This window comes from Carettochelys insculpta, chromosome 23 (genome assembly GCF_033958435.1).
Source record: "Carettochelys insculpta isolate YL-2023 chromosome 23, ASM3395843v1, whole genome shotgun sequence".
NCBI classification, from domain to species: domain Eukaryota; kingdom Metazoa; phylum Chordata; order Testudines; family Carettochelyidae; genus Carettochelys; species Carettochelys insculpta.
Genome location: NC_134159.1, coordinates 11,191,495 through 11,213,003, shown reverse-complemented (window position 1 = coordinate 11,213,003; position 21,509 = coordinate 11,191,495). Strand labels below are relative to the sequence as shown.

The 21,509-nt window shown below is 44.2% G+C and overlaps 1 protein-coding gene across 4 annotated transcripts in view; it reads right to left on the bottom strand.

Annotated features, from left to right (window-relative positions):
* The window catches only part of DDI2 (DDI proteasomal shuttling factor 2), a 41,279-nt gene that overhangs the window by 18,444 nt on the left and 1,326 nt on the right, over nucleotides 1-21,509 (bottom strand). For all 4 annotated transcript variants that reach the window (XR_012642389.1, XM_074975925.1, XM_074975928.1 and 1 more), the window contains exons 2-8: nucleotides 13,306-13,435; nucleotides 11,930-12,154; nucleotides 6,819-6,945; nucleotides 4,129-4,256; nucleotides 2,900-3,028; nucleotides 1,994-2,097; nucleotides 994-1,183 (exon numbers count right to left, since the gene is read on the bottom strand). Coding sequence is in view for 3 of the 4 variants with exons in the window: in XM_074975925.1 (XP_074832026.1) it covers nucleotides 994-1,183; nucleotides 1,994-2,097; nucleotides 2,900-3,028; nucleotides 4,129-4,256; nucleotides 6,819-6,945; nucleotides 11,930-12,154; nucleotides 13,306-13,435 (1,033 nt within the window). In the remaining variant the exon portion in view is untranslated. The remainder of the gene's footprint in view (nucleotides 1-993; nucleotides 1,184-1,993; nucleotides 2,098-2,899; nucleotides 3,029-4,128; nucleotides 4,257-6,818; nucleotides 6,946-11,929; nucleotides 12,155-13,305; nucleotides 13,436-21,509) is intronic.

The window sequence follows — 21,509 nt, the reverse complement described above, 5'->3', positions numbered from 1 at the left end:
CATAGCTATTGCTGCTTTAGATGATGAATTAGATACAACAGGAAATCCCATTCCATCACAGTAGCAAGCACCTACACTAGAGTGCTACAGAAACACAGCTGCAGTGTCAGAGCTCTGCTGCTGTAGAACCTCTGCAATGTAGACAAGACCCATTTCACTAGTTCTCCAGTGATCACGGGCTTCCAGCCTTGACAGGACTGTGATCTGCACACCTTTAAGCGTCTCTGCTGATGTAAAGCAGTAAGAAAAAGGGCACAAAAAAGTTTTTCCCTTTAATGCTGAAGATGTAGGTTAGGATGCAGTAAATGCAGCTCCTCATCTGAGCAGATAGGAAATCAGATTGTTAGAGCTGCGGAGTAAATGCAATTTTTTCTAAGAGTAGTATTTCAGCTCTGAGATACCATCACTATTCAAAGAGAAATTGAGGCAGTATTAGGTATTTCTAAAACAGTTCTTAAAATTCATAATTACACATAGATCAAATAAATATCAATTGACAGTTCTTTAAATGCTCATTACCTTCACCTTTACTATTTACATAAACTGTGGGTGTTACAGTATGGCTCCTGGCTGTTTCCACTGAAGCCCTCCCCAACCCCAATTAAAATGGCTAAAATATCACAACTGAAATTGTCCCCTTGCTGTATATTAAACACAATAAGATTAATGAATAATGGTGACAAGGAGGAATGGCAGAGTTACTTATTCAACCACAAAGGCAAAGCAAGGTAAAAATGGCCCAAAAACCCACAGGCCCATGTTATGCATGAGGACAGATTTGAGTTAGATCTCCCAGGGGAAAAAAAAAATCCAGCAATCAGAAAGCTATGCAAGAAAGGGCAAACTCCCCCTGTGGATCACTAGCATTACATTCAAGAAGATGCATCAGAACAGTTGAGAAAAGTAAGGAGCTTTCTAGGGACAGGAGATAGATCTGACATATTACTGATTGCACTCTGCAGACTGTTACTCTGATGTTGCTTCTTGTGGTACCTGCTTCCTCTGCAGATTTCTGTAGAGCTTCTGCCAGTTCTTGGTCTGCAATATCCTCTGGCCGCACATCTTCCCGCCCTGCCCCATATGCCAATCTTGCACATTCTGGGAGGTCCCCCTCTGGCAGGAAAGCTGTCTGAGACCCAGTAGTGCCAATCACTAGTACATTCTTTTTGAGATCAATGGAACACTGGGAAAAGAGAAAACATGTGATTGATGTGTTGGTAAGAGTCATTCGCAAAACAGGACCAAAACACATACATTAGTGATAGATTAAACAAGGAACCAGAACAGTGGCTCATAACCTGTTCACTACTGCAGACTCCCCTGCACTTCCCCAACCATTCGCAGAGCACCATCACCAGTTCTATTTTCTATGATCATTTTCATTTATCTCCTTCTCGCTCCACCCCCCCCGCCCCCGCCCCAAGATGCCCTGCAATCCCCTTACAGATCCCAGGTTGGGAACCAGTGAACTAGAAATTCACTTCTAAACATCAAGGGGTTAACACAGTGAGTCTTAGATTAACCAGTTGAAGAAGGGGTTCAGAACATGCTAACAGCTGGCACGTCTAAAAACACATCCTGGATAGAAGTAACTCTGCAAGCCCATGCTTTAAGTATGCCAAGAGGCTTCTTTCTGCTGCTTCTACTAGCCAGCTCTTGAATAATTATGGTCTTTCTGATCTTCAGCACTACTATGATTATGTATGTACGTGAAAACTTCCCAGAGAGCCTATTATAAATTGCTCAGGTATAGATACCCAAGGAACTTCAGGCACCAAGAGTTCAGAGCAAAGACTTTAGGACGGGACATAATACAAAGTACTTACAACCTACAATATGTGGTTCCCCATAATATGTGGAAAAACTTTATGTGGTCATTTCTCTTCAGAGACTGTTTTAGTCCTAAAAAATTCATAAGGATGATAACGATCTTACATTTAGCACTTAAAGAGCCAAGGGCCATTGAAAAACAAGCACCAATTGATTCAGTTACCTGATGTCTCTTAAGCATATCCAGTCCTAAAAGCATATCCATGGGCTGCTCTTCAAGGATGGAGAATGAACATGGGAGAAAATCCCCCTCAATCTGAACCTGAGCTGAAGCACACAGAAGACACCATTGTTACCCACCCTCCAGCCTCAAGAAATGTTCAACCGCTACAGCACGAGGGGTCTACTTCAAGTAGCTATCAAAGGGAAATTATACAGAGTCTTCTTTGTTAAGTTATGGAATCTGAGTACAACGTATATAGACTTGGCTGCGGAAAATCCTACTCTAAGCCAGCCCTAGTGACTATTGAGAGTTCACTGGTCCCAAGGGGCTCATTTTTCCCCGTTAACTTTAGAAACTGATGGGATCCACAGTGTAGCTAGAACCGCTCAACTAATCTCTCAGGCTAGAGGTAAAGAAGCAGCACGCAACTGCTCGGAGTTTGGAGTTTTGTTTTTGTGCTTTAATTCACAGCCAACTTCTTGAACAATAAGCATAATAGTTCCTCGAATGGCATTTTCTTCAGATGGACCTGGGCAAGAACACAGATACCCTGAAGAGCTCTCCTCGCTGCACTGGAACTCTGCCCTGAATCATTCCCACTTCCATTTCCCCCATTCCAAAGCATAAAGCAATTTTACATTAAGTCTTCAGCACCTGGAATCAAGATTTCCTCATTCTGGGGGATTCTAAACCTATCAGAATTAAGCTGTTAGGATAACTATGAAAACATTAAAATTAACAGAATCGTGTTATAGTCTCTCTGGGTGAGTTTAATGTGTTCTTGATCAATTCTTACTCCGCTCTATAGCAGTTCCCAAAGCTTACAGCTTTAAAGCAGATGATTTTTGGCACCAAGCAGAGCCATAGTCATTACAGGTAAAGTTATCCCACAGTGCCAGTACTCACCTAGGTGCACCCTGCCAATGATTTTCTGTGTGCCCACACCTTTCGCAATTCCTGCCCACCGCCGGTCCACCAGTCTCATTATGTTACACCTTTCAGCACAAGCTTGGCTCATAATGGTCATTTGGGCACCTACCACCAGAGACAATAGAAGTTACTTATATTTAAAAATGACCAAGGAGTAGTTTCAAAATCTCGAGACCCACCAGCACAGAAATTTTAATCTATGGCCTTGATCTCCCCGTAAGTGGAGACAACGACATGGAGATCGATCTCACGAGTCTAGTAAGGACCTGCTCCCATTGAATCCAGACCACCACTGGAGTCAGAAGAATAAGGGAAGTCAGTGGGAGAGTTTCTCCCATTGACGCCCTACAGTGGGGACACCACAGAAATTCGTCCACTCTAGATATGCTATTCATGTAGCCCGATTTGTGTATCTTTATTCAACTCTGTCCCCTACCATAGATCTGGCTTAAGATTCAGTAGCAGGCAGGGAATTATACTGTGGCATAGAGTATCGGAGGGGTAGCCGTGTTAGTCTGGATCTGTAACAGCAACAAAGGGTCCCGTGGAACCTTATAGACTAACAGAAAAGTTTTGAGCATCAGCTTTCGTGAGCACAGACTCACTTCATCAGATGCTGGCCAGCATCTGATGAAGTGAGTCTGTGCTCACGAAAGCTCATGCTCAAAACTTTTCTTTTAGTCTACAAGGTGCCACGGGACCCTTCGTTGCTGTTACTGTGGCATAGAGGCATTTGATTATATCATGGCTCAGTGCATACACCTCTCACCCCTACCATCCAAAGGCTGTTACAGAGTTATGATAAAGCTGAATATATACACATCTAGACAAAAATCGTGCTTATAAAGAAACAGTTTTATCACTAAGGAAACTGAGGCACATAGGCAGAGAGATTTGTCCAAGATTACAAGTTGCCCAGTAGCAAAGACAAGCAAAAACAGAAGCCAGGGATTCCGACTCCCAGTCATGTTTTAACCTCACACAACTTTTAATTAGGTTGAATAAATGCCAGAATGTACATTCAGATTTTAATTACCCCTTTTAAACGTCCGTAACACAAAAATTTACTAGGGGTAGAGAACACTAGAAATTGCCCTGAAGTGCAGGTTGACTATTTCCCTTAAAGAGTCAGGAGAAGGGAGAGCAGAACAAGAGACAGAGATTTAAAACAGTGGAGTGGGAGGGAATGGAAAGGAGGCAGTCACCTGAGTCAACAAAAGCTTTCACTGGATGTCCATTGACTTTGCAGTTAATGTAGAGCATCACCACCTGGCCAAAGCTCTCGGGGGCCTCTTCCATAGCTATTGTCATGTTCTCTTCAATGTTCTGTTGCCTGAATTAAATGAAAACCAGAAACTGAGCTCATGCTTTTCATAAGCAGAAAAAGCAGATGTATAAAGCTTCCCCTTAGCAAGGATTACAAAACAGAAATTATCTCCCCTCTCCCCACTACTACCAGTTAGGAACAGCTTGTGAATGGAGTATTTCAGCAGCTGAATGCCAACCTACTTCACAGGTGTCAGCAAAATATCCAGAGACATCAAGCTGCTTGCAAGCAGGTAGGAAAGACTGTTGCCTCAGAGCTCTTAGAGACACCTATGCAGCAGTCTGAAATCAAGCTGTCAAATGCATTATAGCACCTGGGTGAAGTGAAGCTGCCATTGTTCACAACACAGACGTGTTACTACAGAGGTAACAAAAAAACTTGTGGGCAAAAGACTGCACTTTTATTTGTTATCGTGCTACAACAATGGGCTCCCAAAACATTGGCTGTCAAAATGCTTGCCACAACATCGCAGTAGATTACATGAACTTGTGTGTGTGCAGTGACAACAATGCAAATTGTCTCTCCAAACACAAGACTACAAGAAAAGAATGCAAGATGAGCCAAACTGAAATGCAGCTCCACCCTAGCAGTAAGCTCGAGCACGATGCAATTACCTTGCTGCAAATAGCTCATGTACTAAAAGGATCTCCCCTTTAAAGTGATTGCTTTTCTTTTTCCAGCAGGAGGGAAGATTCTTACCTTTTTTCTACCTTACAACAACACTGCCTCCACATCGGGAAGGCTGAATGCAACTCCCTTTGGAGGAAGTCAGTGCTGCTCCGAGGAGCACCTAGAAAAGGTCACTAGATAGAAATATGCCATGCTCTAAGAGGTGGCTGCTTGGGAATTGATGGGGGAGTACTGCAAAGCAGCATACTGCATGGCCAGTAGGCCGTCCTGGCTTTAGCTGCTCACGATACATCTCAAAGTGACACACATTGGAGACTCTTACAGCACACAGATTAAATCAGTCACTGGCAGATGTTTAGTACAAGTCTAATTACAGAAAACGTCACTCTGGGTTCCTTCTTCTCCAACCCTCACTGCTTTTCTCTAAAACGCGCACAAAGGTTAGAAAAGTGGAGCTACCAAATGTGGTGTTTACTACGCTGCACACAGCATCTTCTGCCAACCCATCTTCTCATGTGAGAGACTCTATGGCGGGGCTTGGGTCCAGGGACCACAGACCAAACCTGACCACCTGCTCCCAGGTTCCCATGGTCACTAAGTAACTATCCAGTTGTGGGCCAATCACTTGCATTCTGACTCAGTTTCCCCTTATAACAAGCAGCCCTGTGGCACCTTAGAGACTAAAATTTATTAGGTCATGAGCTTTCTCCACTTCTTATGGAGAGGAAAAACAGAATCCAGGGTTTACAGAGCAGGGAGACAGGAGGGAGGAATGAAAAGAAAGGGGTTACTTGTCTTTAGTACGACCAATTAATGAAGCAAATTAAGTAGGATGTGTCTCATTCCTGCAACTAGCAAAAGGTGAGGAAACTGCCCTTGTAATGCATAAGACAGTTAAGATCTCTATTCTGTACAAGGTTAAAGGTGTCAATTTCTTTCAGACTTACAGACTGTGCAGTATCCCAAAAATACAAAGGGAGAGTAAACCCGGGACAACATAGTGCCAGTTTTAGATCCCCTTTTCTGACAATGGCTGAGGTCGAACTCTCCAACTAACCAGAGACTCAGGTGATGTCTGCATTACATAATTTACAGCCTGTAGTGGAAAGACAGCTTATTTCGACAGGAGGTGTTTCTATTGGTATAGAAAGACCAGTGCACCAAACAGCATTAACTTCTCTTAGCACAGCATTTATGGGGGGAGCTATACCAGCATAAGTTTTAAGCTCAATGGGTATGGCAGCCCGGCAATTAGACACCTGTGGCTAGCCTGTGCCTGCTGACCCACGCTCCTTGGGCTCAGGCTGCAGTGCTGTTTCTCTGCTGTGGAGGCTTAGGCTGGAACTTGCGCTTTAAGACCCCATGACATGAGCCCAGAAGTGTACACAACAATGAAACAGGCCCAAACCAGATGGCCCAGACTAGCTGCCAGTTTCTTTACTGTGAAGACATTCCCAAAATATAACAAGAGATGGACTGCAACAAAAAGATGCAGGCTGTTTAGTAACACCACATGATATTGCCCTGCAGGAGACATAGGTTAGGGGCTAAGTTTGCAAGTTCTGGTGCTCAGGCTTCAAGGGATCCAATATATCCCAGGCTGCCACCTGCAGGGTCTCCATGGAACTTAGGTTAACTACATCTTCTACAGTTCTCTCTACTGGCTAGTTCATGGAGATGCACCTCAGAATCGGGAAAGGTCCCTGAACAAGGACAATGACTAGATTTTGGGAATTACAGTCGACATGTTGAGAAAAATAGCCAAGACTACCTGTACTCAGGCAGGGAGACCCCACCACCAAAAGAAGTGAAACTGTTAAACAGGAGACAATGCGGCATCTACCTGCCATCTTGACTTCAGCTATACCCCACAAATGCTTTATGAACTGGAATAGAGTCCCACAAGTGGTCCAGAGCTCTCCCTGGGACCTTTGCTACCTTATGTCCTCCTCTATTTTTGCCTGAGCTTCAAGATCAAAAGGGTCAGCTGAAAACAGACGGATTCTCTCCTGCTCTCGCCGGGCTCGGTCCTGTTGCTGCTCCACCAGCACCCTGGTAAATTTCTCTGCAGTAATGAAAACAAATGCCACAGTGAGATGCACAAACATCCTGTGCTGGAAATTACCCTTACAAATGCGATACCAATAAACGTGTAGCTAAACAGTGTCTTTTAAAGATGTTGGCCCCATTCAAAGGTTATCAGTGCAATCATCAGTGGGCTCTATTTCAGGGCTACCTGAAAAATTGGCTGGCAAAGACAGACCCCACAGGGGTTAGTCACATTCAAGACTCCCCTTTTATTTCCCAGCTCAGTGGGCTGAACTGATGTCAAAAGCCTCTGTAAGGCATAAGAGAGTTGTCTCAGATGCTGAATGAACTAAAGTTACCTGACATTTATCATTAAATTTATCTTTAGGAACATGAAGACATATAAAACAAAAGCTGCTGTTCAAGAATATCTTCATTGCTACAAGATCTATCCAATGATATCATGCAAGAACATCTACAAAAAACAGCAGATAAATCACACCCAGCACAGGAGTTAGACATTCAGCATTTGTATTCCAGCTTCTGGTCTAAATTATTCGTTTGTACATACAACAATCTTTAGCCAAATACTTTCTCCCCCTTACAATTAGGAGAAACTGAAGTTACAATAACCAGAATACTTAGCATTTCTCTCTCACAGATTTCAAAGTGCTTTACAAATGTGGATGTCATTATTTGTACTTATTTTAATACAAAGAAATGGAGAAAAAGGTCAGTTTACTCAGTATCATAGTAAGTCAGTGACACAGCCAGGAATGAAATCCAGTTCTTCTGAGTCCCTGTTTGGTACTCTGTTCATTGGACCACGTTGCCAACAAAAGTCTGATATTCCACCAAAAAAGACAATAGCAGAACTCACTGGCCATAGATCAATTTCACTTCGAGCAAAGTCAAAGTTCTATGACATTGCAATCTTATTTTAAAACCATGTAATACAGGCCAAGATTTACAAATCTGAGTTTTTACAGCTAAGCTGTCTAAATCTACAATCAATGGGCGCTAAGAAGTGGTTACTTTTGAAAAAATTTAGACCATTTATTTAAGCGCACAACATTTAACTACCAAGTGTCAAAAATTTCAGCCATGGTTTTCAAAGTCTGTATACAATAAAATGCATTCCTACCAACACCTGCATTCAGGTACCAAAACAGTTCTGTGTCCACAGGAGCTAGTACTTTCACGTCAGGATATGCAGTGGTTCCAAATACATCTGGCCTTGAAAACTTACTTACCCCACAAGAAGTTGGAGCCAGCCAAGGGCTGTGCTCTGCTTTACCTGTTGTTCAAAATAGGAAGGAATTGGTAGGAAAAGTAAATGTGGGTGGCAACCTAGGCAGCATAGATCAGGAGATGGCCGAGTTCAGAATACAGACCCTGTACTTCAAAAAAGCAGATTTTTGACTCCTTCAGGAAACTGATGGACAGGACTCTGGGAAGCTAACATGAGAGGGGCAGGAGTCTAGCAGAGCTGGCTGTTATTTTAAAGAAGCCCTATGGAAGGCACAGGAACACACCATTCCAACGTGCAGAAAGACAAGCAAATATGGTAAGTGACTGGTTTGGCTTAACAGAGAAATACTTGGTAACCATAATCACAAAGAAGAAACTTACAAGAAGCGGAAACCTGGATGGCTGACAAGGGAAGAGTATAAATATACTGCTTGAACATGCAGGGGCGCAATCAGGAAGGCCAAAGAGCAACTGGAGTTGCAGCTAGCAAGGGACAGGAAAGGCAACAAGAAAGGTTTCTACAGGCACGTTAGCAATATGGCAGTGGTCAGGGAAGGTGTGGAGCCATTACTGAATGGGGAAGGGAACCGAGCGAGAGATGATGTGGAAATGGTGGACATACTCAATGCTTTCTTTGCCCGTCTTCACAGAAAAGGTCAGCTCCCAGACTGCTGCAGCAGGCAGCACAGCATGTGGAGAAGGTGAACAGCCCTCAGTGGGGAATGAACAGGTTCAGAAATATTTAGAAAAGCTAGACATACAAAAATCCATGGAGTCAGATCTAATGTTGTTCAGGGTGCTGAGGGAGCTGGGTGATGTGGTTGCAGAGCCCTTGGCCATTATCTCTGAAAATTCCTGGTGATCACGGGAGGACCCGGATAATTGGAAAACGGCAAATGTAGTGCCCATCTTTAAAAAAATGGAAGGAGAATTTGGGGAACCACAGACCTGTTAGCCACACTTCAGTCCCTGGAAAAATCATGGAGGGGAGCCTCAAAGAATCCGTTTGGAAGCTCGGGGAAGAGGGGAAAATGACCAGGAATAGTCACATGGATCCACATAGGCAAATCATGCCTCACCAACCTGACTGCCTTCCATGATGAAGTAACTGGCTCTGTCAATCTGGGGAAGGCGGTCGATGTGTGATATACCTGGACTTTCGATAATGTCCCTCAGAGTATTCTTTCCAGCAATTTAAAAAAGTCTGGGTTGGATAAATGGACCATAAGGTGGACAGAAAGCTGGTTAGATCATCAGGCTCAACAGTTAATGATCAACAGCTCGATGTCTGGCTGGTGTCTGGTATCAAGTTGGGATTGCAAATGGTCAATACTGGAGCCGGGTTTTGTTCAACATCTTCATTAATGACCAGGATGAGGGGATGGATTGCACGCTCAGCAAGCTTGCAGATGACACTAAACTGGGGCAGAGGTAGATATTCTGGAGGGTAGGGATAAAGTCCAGCGTGGCCTACACAAACTGGAGAATTGGGCAAAGAGAAATCTAATGAGGTTTAACAAGAAGGGCAGAGTCCCGCACATAGGTCACAATAATCCCAAACACTGCTACAGTCTGGGGATCGACTGTCTAAGCAGCAGTTCTGCAGAAAAGGACCTGGCCTGGGCATTACACTGGATAAGAAGCTGGACACAAGTCAACAATGTGTGCTTGTAGCCAAGGAGGCTAACATCATATTAGCCTGCATTAGTAGGAGCACTGCCAGTAGATCTAGGGACGTGATTATTCCCCTTTATTCAACACTGATGAGGCCACATCTTGTATATTGTGTCCAATTCTGGCCACACACACCCCAACCCAACCCCATTACCAAGAGGAGGTGGACATACTGGAGTGAGTTCAGCAGAGGGCAACAAAAGGGATTAGGGGGCTGGAGCACAGGACTTGAGAGGCTAAGTGAGGGGGGATTTAACAGCAGCTTTCAACTACCTGAAGAGAGATTACAAAGAGGGAGAGAGGTTTTATTTAGCAGTGACAGAAAAAGAGTAATGGTCTCAAGTTGCAGTTGGAGAGGTCTAGGTTGGATATTAAGAAAAGCTATTTTACCAGGTGGGTGGAGAAAAACTGGAATGTGTTACCTAGAGAGGCGGCAGAATCTCCTCCCCTACAGGTTTTTAAGTCCTGAGTTGATAAAGCTCTGACTGGGATGATCTGGATGGGATTGGTCCTGCTTTGAGCAGGGGCTAGACTCGATGACCTGCTGAGGTCTCTTCCAAACCTATGTCTCAATGAGTAGGAAGTTTTTATTTCCACAGCTCCATATTCTGCATAGCTGATGTCTTCTAAGGCACTATAATGCATCTAACACAATTACATAGGCATTGAAGCTTGATATATTTTGGACACGAGTGAAAGCAGATCTGGACACGTACTCAAATACTGATGGCAAATTATGAGAGTATAAATGAATAATCATCGCTCTGAATACACAGTGATGTACCAGTTTTGGATTATGGGCACTTACTGTACAGATTCAATAAGAAAAGGGCCAGATGAGCTAGTCCTGGGACCCTGTATTTAGTGCTCTGCATTATTACAACGCAGGATATCCTTGCTCCATCTAGGGCAGTAAGCTTTCAAAGCAGGGTTCTCATCCTATGATGGGACATTTCACATGGCTCTGCAACAAGCTCTGATATAGGACACATGCTGCTGGGCTCAAAAGAGAGGCCTAAAGAAAGACACTTTAAGGCAAGAAAAGGACTGTATGCTATTGTAACACGGCATACAGTATTGTATATTACTGTGTCGCCTTTTTGTAACTGTTCATATACATAAAATGAACAGAGTGTTAAACAAAACCAAACCCAGGCAGCTCTCTCATCCAGCTTTCCTGTATTGCAAGAAATCATTAGTCCACAGTCTTTGAAGAGGAGAAAGTTAGTGAAGCTTATTCTATAGAATACTTTTTCCTTCCACCATCTGTCCCCAACTTTCACACTAGTAAACAAGTCCTGATGAGCGTTTTTTCTTGCAAACGGATATCTAGCAAGTGTTTATAACCAGGTCTTTTAGTGCCTACAAATCATCTGTTTCATACTAAATGAGCAGTACGCTATCGCAAAAGAATCTCAAAACAAGGCGTGAGAAGCTAAGAACAAGTGTTCACAAGCAGAGCATGGGCCACGGACCAGTAAGTCTGTCAAATGTACCAAAATCATAGATAGAACAGAAGCATTTTAACAATTTTCATTTCTAAAAAAGAGAAATAATTTTTTAAAATATGTTTAAGAAACTTTGCAAAAGCAATAGCAAAAGAAACACTTTTTACTGGTTCCCAGGACAACACAGGGCTGCTAGATTAGGTGTCTATCAGTGAGATGAGATATAAAGCCATTCTTATTGGTGGTTTTTAGGACCATGCCTGAAGTGAGTAAATATTAACATCTTCCAGGCTTTTGCAAGGGAGATAGAATGGGATTTAAAATGAATAATTTCCTGCCTAGGTAACAGACAGCTAAGGGTGGTAACAGTTACCGTTAATTGCTACACTAGCTTGGAGTCTCAGTACAGAGGCCAGGTATGGAACTGGCCCTAAAAAGTGAATTCAATCCCCAGATGTGGTTTTCCTAAGAAAGGGAACAAAGCACATCAGCAGAGTCACGGAGTCAAAGCTTATACTGTGCCAGTTCTGGGGACAGGGATTTCCACCTTCACCAAATACCCATAATTATTTTTTCCTAGAATTCGGCACAGTTAGAAAAACTCAGACAAAGCAAGGAAGAACCAGTTGCCTCCAAATGCCAATTTACCAAGGTCTCCACTGAGCAGCGCCTCAGCCAGCGGTGGATTACGTTCTTTCAGCAGGGACAGCTCATGGGGATTGGCAAGCAACATATCTCGTAATAGTGCTGGATTGTCCAAGCCCTGAGGGGATGCAGGTGTATCCGGAGGCGATAGGCGAGGACGCTGTGCTGGCTGCTGCTGCGCTGATGTTCCAGGCACTGTGATGCTGCTGAAGTCTATCCTGGGCAGACCTTAAGGAAAAGCAAGTTAACTGTTTGACCACTTCACATTCTCAGATGCTGTGAACTATTCAGTCAAATACTGCGGAACGGCTGAACGAGCTACAACATCATCATGTTATGTTGCAATTCACGTTTGAGTTCCACTGTGTCACCAACATATTTGGGTTAGTGGGTTAGGAATATTACTACATATTTATGTAACTGAGCTATTCAAAAGCTGGCCAATTTTCTTGGGAAACTCACATAACCCTCTCCCTCTCAATTTTTCAACTCCTAAACTGTAGCCACCAATCTTTCAGCTGAGGCAGAGCTAGGACCTTCAGAACCATTCCCCTGCTGTGATCTGCAGTCCATATTTCCTTCTGTAAGGGATATGATTACAACAGGAACTTTTAGGACTAAGAATTAAGGGGGAAGGGTAGCAGAAGCAGGACTCCAATACCATACTATGGGGCTTGAACAACCTTTTGAATATATATGACATCACATAATTGTGTCAGAAAAGATTCAACTAGTCTGTGCATGAGTCATATTATGTACTCAGAGAACACACTGCAACAGCCCTGTAATGCATAGAAGCAGCACAAACTGCACATTATTTCACCACTTACTGAATAGGAGAACAGGAAGCCATAGGAAAATCCACAGGTATTCAAAGAAGCTGTTTTCCTGAACAAATTATTCTGGTCACTTTTCTCCCACCACCAAACAGCAAAGTAAATCATGCCTACCCATGGACAAACAGCACTGCAAGGAATAAACTGTCAAAGTAACCAAACCAAAGACAAAGCCCGCCCCAAAACAAGAATAGTTTTATCTTGTGAGTGTGGCTATAGTGAGAATTCTGAAGCATTGATGAAATGCATTACACACACACACAATAATATCTGTGTATTTATTAATGCACCAATTTTATGCCCCAACTATGTTTTTAATCTGCAAATTAACAACTCTCCTGCTTTTTCAGAGTTTTAAATTTAATACAGGGCAGTCCCTTAATCGGACAGCATTAGCAGGTATACCACTTAAATTACACCTGCATCAATGAATAAAATCTTCAGAGGCTAAATAGCCACCATGTAAACGGACACCTGGCTACAGCGTTGGGGCTGCAAGACAATGACAGGTATCTCTGTGAATCAGTCTGAAGTTTCTCTCACCTGGAAACTGGACTGGAGGCCGTGGCTCTGCAGTCTCCTTTTGCTGTAAAATTACCACATCTCCATCTTTCAAGCCATATGAGGCCAATGATCTGTGGTTGTCAGTTAGAGGCCTCTCTGCATACACAATCTGTGTGGAGCGAGAAAGGGGCAGCAAGATAGGAAACAAGGGTAAACATGGCAGAAAAGTAGACTGACAGCAAGATCTCAGATGGCGAGGTTTTTTAGCAACACTCAATCTGATTCACGATAAATTTCTAGATGAATCCAAAAGAATTAGAAACCTGCAACTCTCACCCACTGCTGCAAGTTAAGTTGCCAGAGCACCAAGCAGATGGGAAGTACTCCATCTTCTTCAGAGTTATTCTTACAGGAAACTAACATGGTTTCACTGTATGCAGCATTTTTGAAAAGGGCTGTTTAAGGAATAAAAAGAATGGAAGATTTACAGATTTGCTGTAAGATTTTACAACCGCTTTGGATAAGGCCTAGTGTGGTGAATGGGGATGAGAGGGTAGCACCATTTTATGGACGTTCCAGCCAATCATTTAGCTGAAGTCTTTACTCATTAGCATTAACTCTTTACAACTAATCCTAACTGCCTTGCCTATAAGGGATAAAACTATAGAGAGTAAGTCCCAGAGAGACCCCAGAAATGCTTAAGAAGGCAGGAAAAGATTTGACAGGAGGCCAGGAGAGCCAATGAGAACAAAGTGTGGGCTTCTGAATTGGAAGCAGTTGTCCTTCCTGTTCCTGTGTGGCAAGAGAAGACCTCCTGGAAGGACCAGTAAGGAACCAGGCTAGAGAATCCAGCAACATCCATGCCTAGGGAAGGACTTAGACTTGGTCTACACTAAGAGATGAGGTGGAGCGTAGGCGACTTAGGTCAAATTTCTAAGCAATCAGTCCACACTACAGGGTCCATTCCATCAACTTTAAGCGCTCCTATGATTGACTTTTGTACTCCTGATTTTCATAAGGAGTAACACCATATTCGAACCTGCATGATTGACCTTAGGGTACTACAGACAGAGCATTATGACATTTGACATTCTTGGACTCCTGGAGGTATACTACAGTGCCCCAATGTGACCACTCTGGCCACCACTTGCAGCTCCGCTCTGCTTCTCTCCAGCAGCGCAGGAAGCAGCCAAGGAAAATTTGAATTTCATCTCCTGTTTGGCCAACCTGATGAGCAGAGCAAGCAGCACACCTTAGCTGCACACCTGGCCATGAATTCCCAGGGTCACAGATGAGTGCCAGCAAGGAGCACGCAGGAGATCCAGGACCTCACTGCTGCATGGAGAGGGGGAGGGATATGAATCTGTGCTGAGAAAACTATGAAGCTGCAAAAGAAATGCAGACATAAATAACAAGATCTCACAGGCCATGGAGGAAAAAGGAAACACCACGAATGCTCAAGCAGTGCCATGTGAAAATAAAGGAGCTCAGGCAGCTGTACCATAAAACAAAGGAAGGAAATGGACATTCTGGGTCACTGCTGCAAAACATGCCGCTCCTATGGGCGGCTGCATGGAATTCTGGGGAGTGACCCAACCACTGCCCCCCCAAGACTCTCTGGATACCTCCCAAAAGATTCCTAGGGAATCCTCTGGTAACAGCAAGGAGGACACGGTGGATGAGGAAGACGACAACAATGCCAGCAGGCAAAAACCCCTTGTGCAGCTCCACAAAGCTCTTGAATTCTTCTCATGAGGCTTTTGGGGAGGCGCTTTATTCCGACCTTATCAACAGGACACGTTTCCATGCCAAGCCAACAGTAAGTATCTGGTGTCATGGCACCAAAGAGCAGTGCAGCATAACCACTGGGCTTGTGCCCACATTCAGTCAGCATCTGTTCCTTATCAATGCTTGTTAGTCGAAGGAGACTAATCTCTCTTTCTGCAACCTAAAAGAGGCAGGGAAAGGAGCACTAAGGTACTCTATGATAGCACAAGCTGCTCTGCCTGTGCCTGGGCCACCCCCACTCCTCTCGTTGGGCTGTTCACGGAAGGGAGATTTTCACTGTCCCAGACAAGGGGGCAGGGGATTACACAGTGTGCCTGGCTGTCTTGGTCACAACCACAGAGGGGACAGTGCCAAGCAGCTCTGCCATTCCTGGACCACTTCCCTCCCTACCCTGAGCTGCTGGGGGAAGGGAATTCTCACTGTTCCAGCCAAGGTGGCAGGGAGAGGAGGAGAGACCACACAGTGACCAAGTGAGCCAGGCATGGGTCGGGGGGGGACGACTATCACTGCCACAGATCCTAGCCCCTCCCACCCCATCACCTTGCAGCATGCACATCTGCAGAACCTGCTTCTGCAACCACAGACTTGAAAGCACACCCCCAATCTGCACCTTACCATGGCTGGAAGCAAACCATGTCAAGCAGGTCCCGTAAGATCTGTGTAGTACCTGCTGCACAGAGAACATTTAAAAGCCCAAATCTGTCCTTGCAGGACATGCCTACCGTCTTTCACAGACGTTCATTCATGCAATTCCTTTGCGTGTTGTTAATCTACAGCAAATGTTTCGCCTTAATGTCTGGCCTTCAATTATGTTTTGTTGCAGTGAGCTCTTTGACCACTTCTTGCACCCTTCTCCCCTCCAGCTTTTAAGACTGGCGCAGACCCACAGGAGAAAACAAACATGGGAAGATATGTTCACCGAGCACAGGTAAGCCACCCACATGGAAAGGGCACAGGTAAATGGGTGGAGAAGAGGTGAGCTGATCAGGAAGAAAGGAGAGCAGATTGTGAGGGGAGGAGAGACAGCATAGAGAGCACAAACTGGAGCCCTAGAGGGAGATGTTGCATCTGATGAGGCAGCAAACAGAGCTCCTGCATTGCCTAGTAATGGAGCACAGAGCCCACCACAGCCCATGATGAACCACATGCCCTCTTCACCATGTTCCCTAACCTCCCCTGCTTGGCAACCCAGAATGCAGTGGGGGGGGGGGCGTGGGGAGTCGAGGGCAGCCTTGCATTCCACGCCCAGGGATGCTTCTGAAAGCAGAAGACCCACATTCCCCCACCTGCGATGGCAAAATGCCCTCGCTTACCCCCTCCGAAGCCCCTGAAATGAACTCCTTTAGTGTTCCCAAAAAACCCATGTGCTTGTGTCACAAGGGAGGGTGGGAAGAGAGGTTGGTTCGCACATTTTATAGGCAAGCACACATCGTCTGGGGGGACCTCCTTAAGAGCAACAGACATTACGACTGTCATGTCACTGTATGGTCATTCATAAAACTGTTTTGCCAAGCCTCCCTGTAGTTCGACTGCTCCTTACTGTGATCCAGACTTCCTGTGTAGCCACAGCCATGAGCCAAGGGAACAAGGGGTAAACTGGGTAACAGAGAATCACTGTTGGCAGTTCTAGGAATTTCTGGTCTGGGAACAAAGTCCCATTCTGAAGCTTTCTAAACAGACCAGCGGTCCTAAAGATGTGCGCTTTGGGCACTTTTCCTGACCATCCCACATTGATTGATGTCAGCAAAATGACCGTTGTGATTTACCAATACCTGCAACACCATGCAGATGCACCCCTTGTGGGCGCTGTACTCCTGTGGCAAGGTGGCAAAATGGTACACTATGTCCTGCACACTTCCGAGAATCACTGTCTTTTGTAGCAATGGGTGCTGATTTCCTTGGCTACCTGGATGACAGCAGCCACCACTGTAGATTTGCCTAATCTGAATTCATTGCCCGCTGACTGGTGGCTGTCTGATCTTGCAAACTTCCACAGAGCAACTGCCATACATGTCTGAACTGTCAGAACAGCTCTCATTTTGGCATTGCAGTGCTTCAGGGCGTGGGAAAGCAATTCACAAAGTTCCATGAAAGTGACCTTACACACATGGAAGTTTTGTAGCCACTGCTAATCATCTCACAGCCGCATAACAATGTGGTCCCACCAGCGTGAGCTTACTTCACCATCACCAGAACTGGCACTTGACTGCATGGAGAGTAGCCAGCATCTCCCCATTCCTCCTCTACAGTCTCTCACATTCATGGATGTCCATGTCCTCCTCTGAGCCTCTGTTGCTCTCAAAGTCACTTAGGCTCTGCAGAGTTCACAGCACAATGCATGAGGTGCTCATAATATTTGTCGCAACCGTTTTAAGTAGTATGGGTTCCATGCTAGCCTTGCAAGGGCATCTAAACGGGTGTGGAAAAAAAGGGCTGAAATCACTTTTTGCCATTGCTTTCCAAAGGGCAAATGGAAAGGAGAGAAATGCACTACGGGGTGCCAACACCACACACAGCATCCGTGGCACATTTTTGTCCCATCAGACCCTGAGGCAGACACCCACAATGCAACAGAATAGCAGGAACTGTGGGATAGGTACCCATACAGTGCATTGCTGAGAAAGGGGGCACACACTGTCGACTTCATGTGCCCATGTGGACAGGCACCCTGGACTTTGTAAAACTGGGCGCTCGGAAACAGACCTTAAATTCAATCAAATGTTGTAGTGAAGAAGTACCCTAAGTACTGAAACTACAAACATGTAAGATGAAAAGGAAATGTTTAGTTAGATGCGATCAGGTTATTTTCTTTGTGTTAACTGGACTTGAATGTGCTGTGCTCAGCACATTCAACTATTCTTATACTTGTAACTTATAGTAACAGAGAGGAAGCCGTGCTAGTCTATACACTATCAAAACAAAAAGCAGTGAAGTAGCACTTTAAAGACTAGCAAAATAGTTTATTAGGTGAACTTTCGTGGGACAGACCCACTTCTTCAGACCATATCCAGACCAGAACTATGGTCTGAAGAAGTGGGTCTGTCCCACGAAAGCTCACCTAATAAACTATTTTGCTAGTCTTTAAAGTGCTACTTGACTGCTTTTTGTTTTGTAACTTATACTGTAACTTGTCAAGCTGACACCCAGACAGGGAACCTGATGTTTCACTAAATGTTTTTTCTTCCTTTTGTGTGTGAAAAATATCACCATTTAAGCACACAATCTGACTCCTGTGTCCTAGAAGGCAGGGGGCTCTGTGCACGCAAGTGCTTAAGACTGCACAGCAGAACTATTAAGAGATTTTCAGCTGATCTCAGCATCTGGGTTTCAAGCTCTCCAGAGAGAGGATTAAAAGAGCTTGGGGATATCCCATAGGAAGGAATTTCCAAGTGCACTTTCCTGGGTTTTCAAAGGGATTTGGTATTTGGATGATGCCAGTGATACCAGTCCAAGGCTGGGGAATCTGTAGCCTGGGTGAGTTGTTAAATGTAAGTTCTAGAAAACTTATCTGGCTTTGCTCTGGGCTGGGCCAGGGCCACACAAGCTTCTCCCTGGGCCAGCCAGGCATGGGTCCCATGCAGCCCAATTGGCAGCTGCTCCCCAGGAGCAAAGAGGGGCGGTGGGGGCTATGTGGTATGATGGGATGAGACGGTGGGGGCTGCACAGCAGCTGGAAGCTTCTTCTTGGGGCAGACCAAGGTCATAGGGGCCATGGTGCTGGCCAGTAACTGCTTCCCAAGGCCACAGCACTTGCTGTCCTAACCTCAGGGTCGTATCTGAAACAGTGGCATTCTACTTGCATTCCTGTTGTGCTGGCAGAACCAAACTGTGACCTTGCTTTAAGTTGTAAGAGGAAATGGCATACAAATTTTGGTGGTGCTAGCTCCTACCATTTAGGAGAAATTCTTGGCTAAATGGACACATGGACAGAGTGATGGACAGACAGATGCACATGCTCTCTAAAATATACAGTAGATTAAAGTCTCTTGCGGGGCCCTCACAGGTATGAGGCCAGCAAATATGTAGGCAGAAAGGGAAAATGGTCAATAAAGGCGAGAATGGATGGAAGCAGGAAATTAGCAAGAAACGAGTAAATGGAAAGGAGAAGAGAAGCAGAAGCATTTGGAGTCAATTGTAGGTTATCCGATATAGATAACTGTAGAAGGTATTACATAAAATGTTACCAATATTTGCTCAGAAGAAAAAAGTCTCAAAGAAGTGAGAGCACGACCACCCATCATCTTAAAATAGATTCAGTGTTGTCATGTTACCATGATGCAAGTAGCTGCTGAGACATAGCTGAAAAACATGAGGTGTTTACACTTCAGGCAGTACTTTGGAAACTTGAGCCTTTGGCTCCAGGCATTTGTACATTCTCACATACAGAGTTATGCTGGACATTGGCAATAGGAAGAACACTGGATATTTTTGTTTTTGAAATTGCAGCTTTCAGTGTTAACTGCTACTTAATGGTCATGGGATCCTCTCCCTTATAGGCAAGCCGAGACCAAGACCATGGACCAGGAGGGGCCTGGGACTCTGATTTTACTGTACCAGAACAAGACTCATTTAAGAGCATGTGTATGGTATTAATATTAATTCTTTGTATAAACATGGGTTGACAGCAGGCTAAGAAGAATGGGTCCCTCGCAGCCCATTGAGAAAGATTAAGTTTTCTGTAAGGAACTCTAAAGGCCTCTGATTTTCTAATCTCATTTTGATCAGTTAGATCAGTGATTTGATTCCAGGGTTGCTTACGATAGGTTTAACATACAGTTAAACATATTTTGATATTTAGCATTTATGCAGCCCTTAACATTTTTGAATAGGATGGTGTGCAGCATGTCGGGGAAGCAGAAAACATATAGAGCTTTCCAGCGCTAGCTAACTGATATCAACGCCCACAAACACAGAAGGGATCAAAAGTCATCATTAAAACTGTACTGTGTATATGGGGCAACTATGCACAATATTTTTGTGTTTCTTTTTTAGATGTCCTTTATTATTATTCATATTTCTGTAGTGCCCAGATGCCAAAAATCAGAATTCTGTTGCACTGTATAGGCTATAGTAGCAGAGAAGTAGCCACGTTAGTCTGTATTCTAATACAACAAATATTTTGTTAGTCTTTAAAATGCTACGACTGCTGGTTTGTTTTATATAGGCTATATATAAAAGCATGATTCAGGTCCTTAAGAGCTTATGTTTTGATTTCCTTGGATTTTTACATGTCTTAAAGTGTTGAACCAAAATTGAAAGATACTACCTAGGGAGACAAATTGAGTTTGCAAACACTGTCTGATCATATCAACAGCATTACTCAAATACCCAATAGGATGCACAGACAGTCTGACTATTTGGGAAACAAAAGGATGACTATTTGACTTTTTAAAGCTGTACTCCTAGGTCTTTTCCCAGAGAACATCCTAAACTTTACCTTAAATTTAAAAAAAAACGCAAACCAGCTTGGCCACCAATATACATGGTGACTGTTTGGCAGCCTCTGGAAAATGATCTGACGATGTCCATACCACAAAACAGTCCACCTCAATCAACCTCCTTACTGTCTCTAAATGGCAGCAAAAGTATATCTCTCAACCCAATCACAGCAGAATGGGTGTGGCAGTGGCTCAGCCAGAACTAAGATGAGTCAGAATTCTTAGGCTCTGTGGGAGAAAAGCTTATTATACTGTTGCTGCCTATAACTTGCTGCAGAGAGAAACTGACATGAAACTCCAGGGCTGGCAATCTAAAAGTCCTTCACAAACATCCATTTAAAATTTAAGTTGCAGTATTTTGAATAGTTCAAAGCTTTGAGTGTAGTTTTAGAAAAAGACCAAAAAAGCAAAGGCAATGATTACAGAATGCTCCATGCAGTTTGATGACTATGTCAAGAAACTGACTTGGTGTTATGAGAAAGGAGAGAGAGGGCAGAGATGGCACTGTACTACATAACAACACTGCCTTTAGATCAGAAGTGGACAGAAATGACAAGTGGACATAGGAGATCAAACATCAAATAGTGTGTAAGCTGATCCTGGGTGCAGTGTATTTGTCAGACATCAAATAGCATTCCCCTGCCCCCCTTACATTTTGGCAACACTTTTGGCAGCATGTCAAAACAGTAAAGCCTTACTGAATTTGAACTGGATTGAGATATTCTCAGCAGAAGTCAGACACCAGTTTTCACTTGAGATTCCTCTCACTCCCAAAAGGAGAGGACGCTTCATTCTCACACACCCCAAACCAGTCTTTCAGGCTGGAGCAGGGTCTGGGACCAAGTCAATCTGATGTAGCTCATGACAGAGGAAGTCTTAGAGAATTCTCATCTGAAAAATGCTGCCCTCTCTTCTCAGTAGATGAGGGAGAGGGAGTTAATTTCTTAGATGCAGATGAGGCGTAGCAACTTCCTTGTAGCAATTCAGAGACATTTCCCAAGCCAGGCAGCTGAGAGGC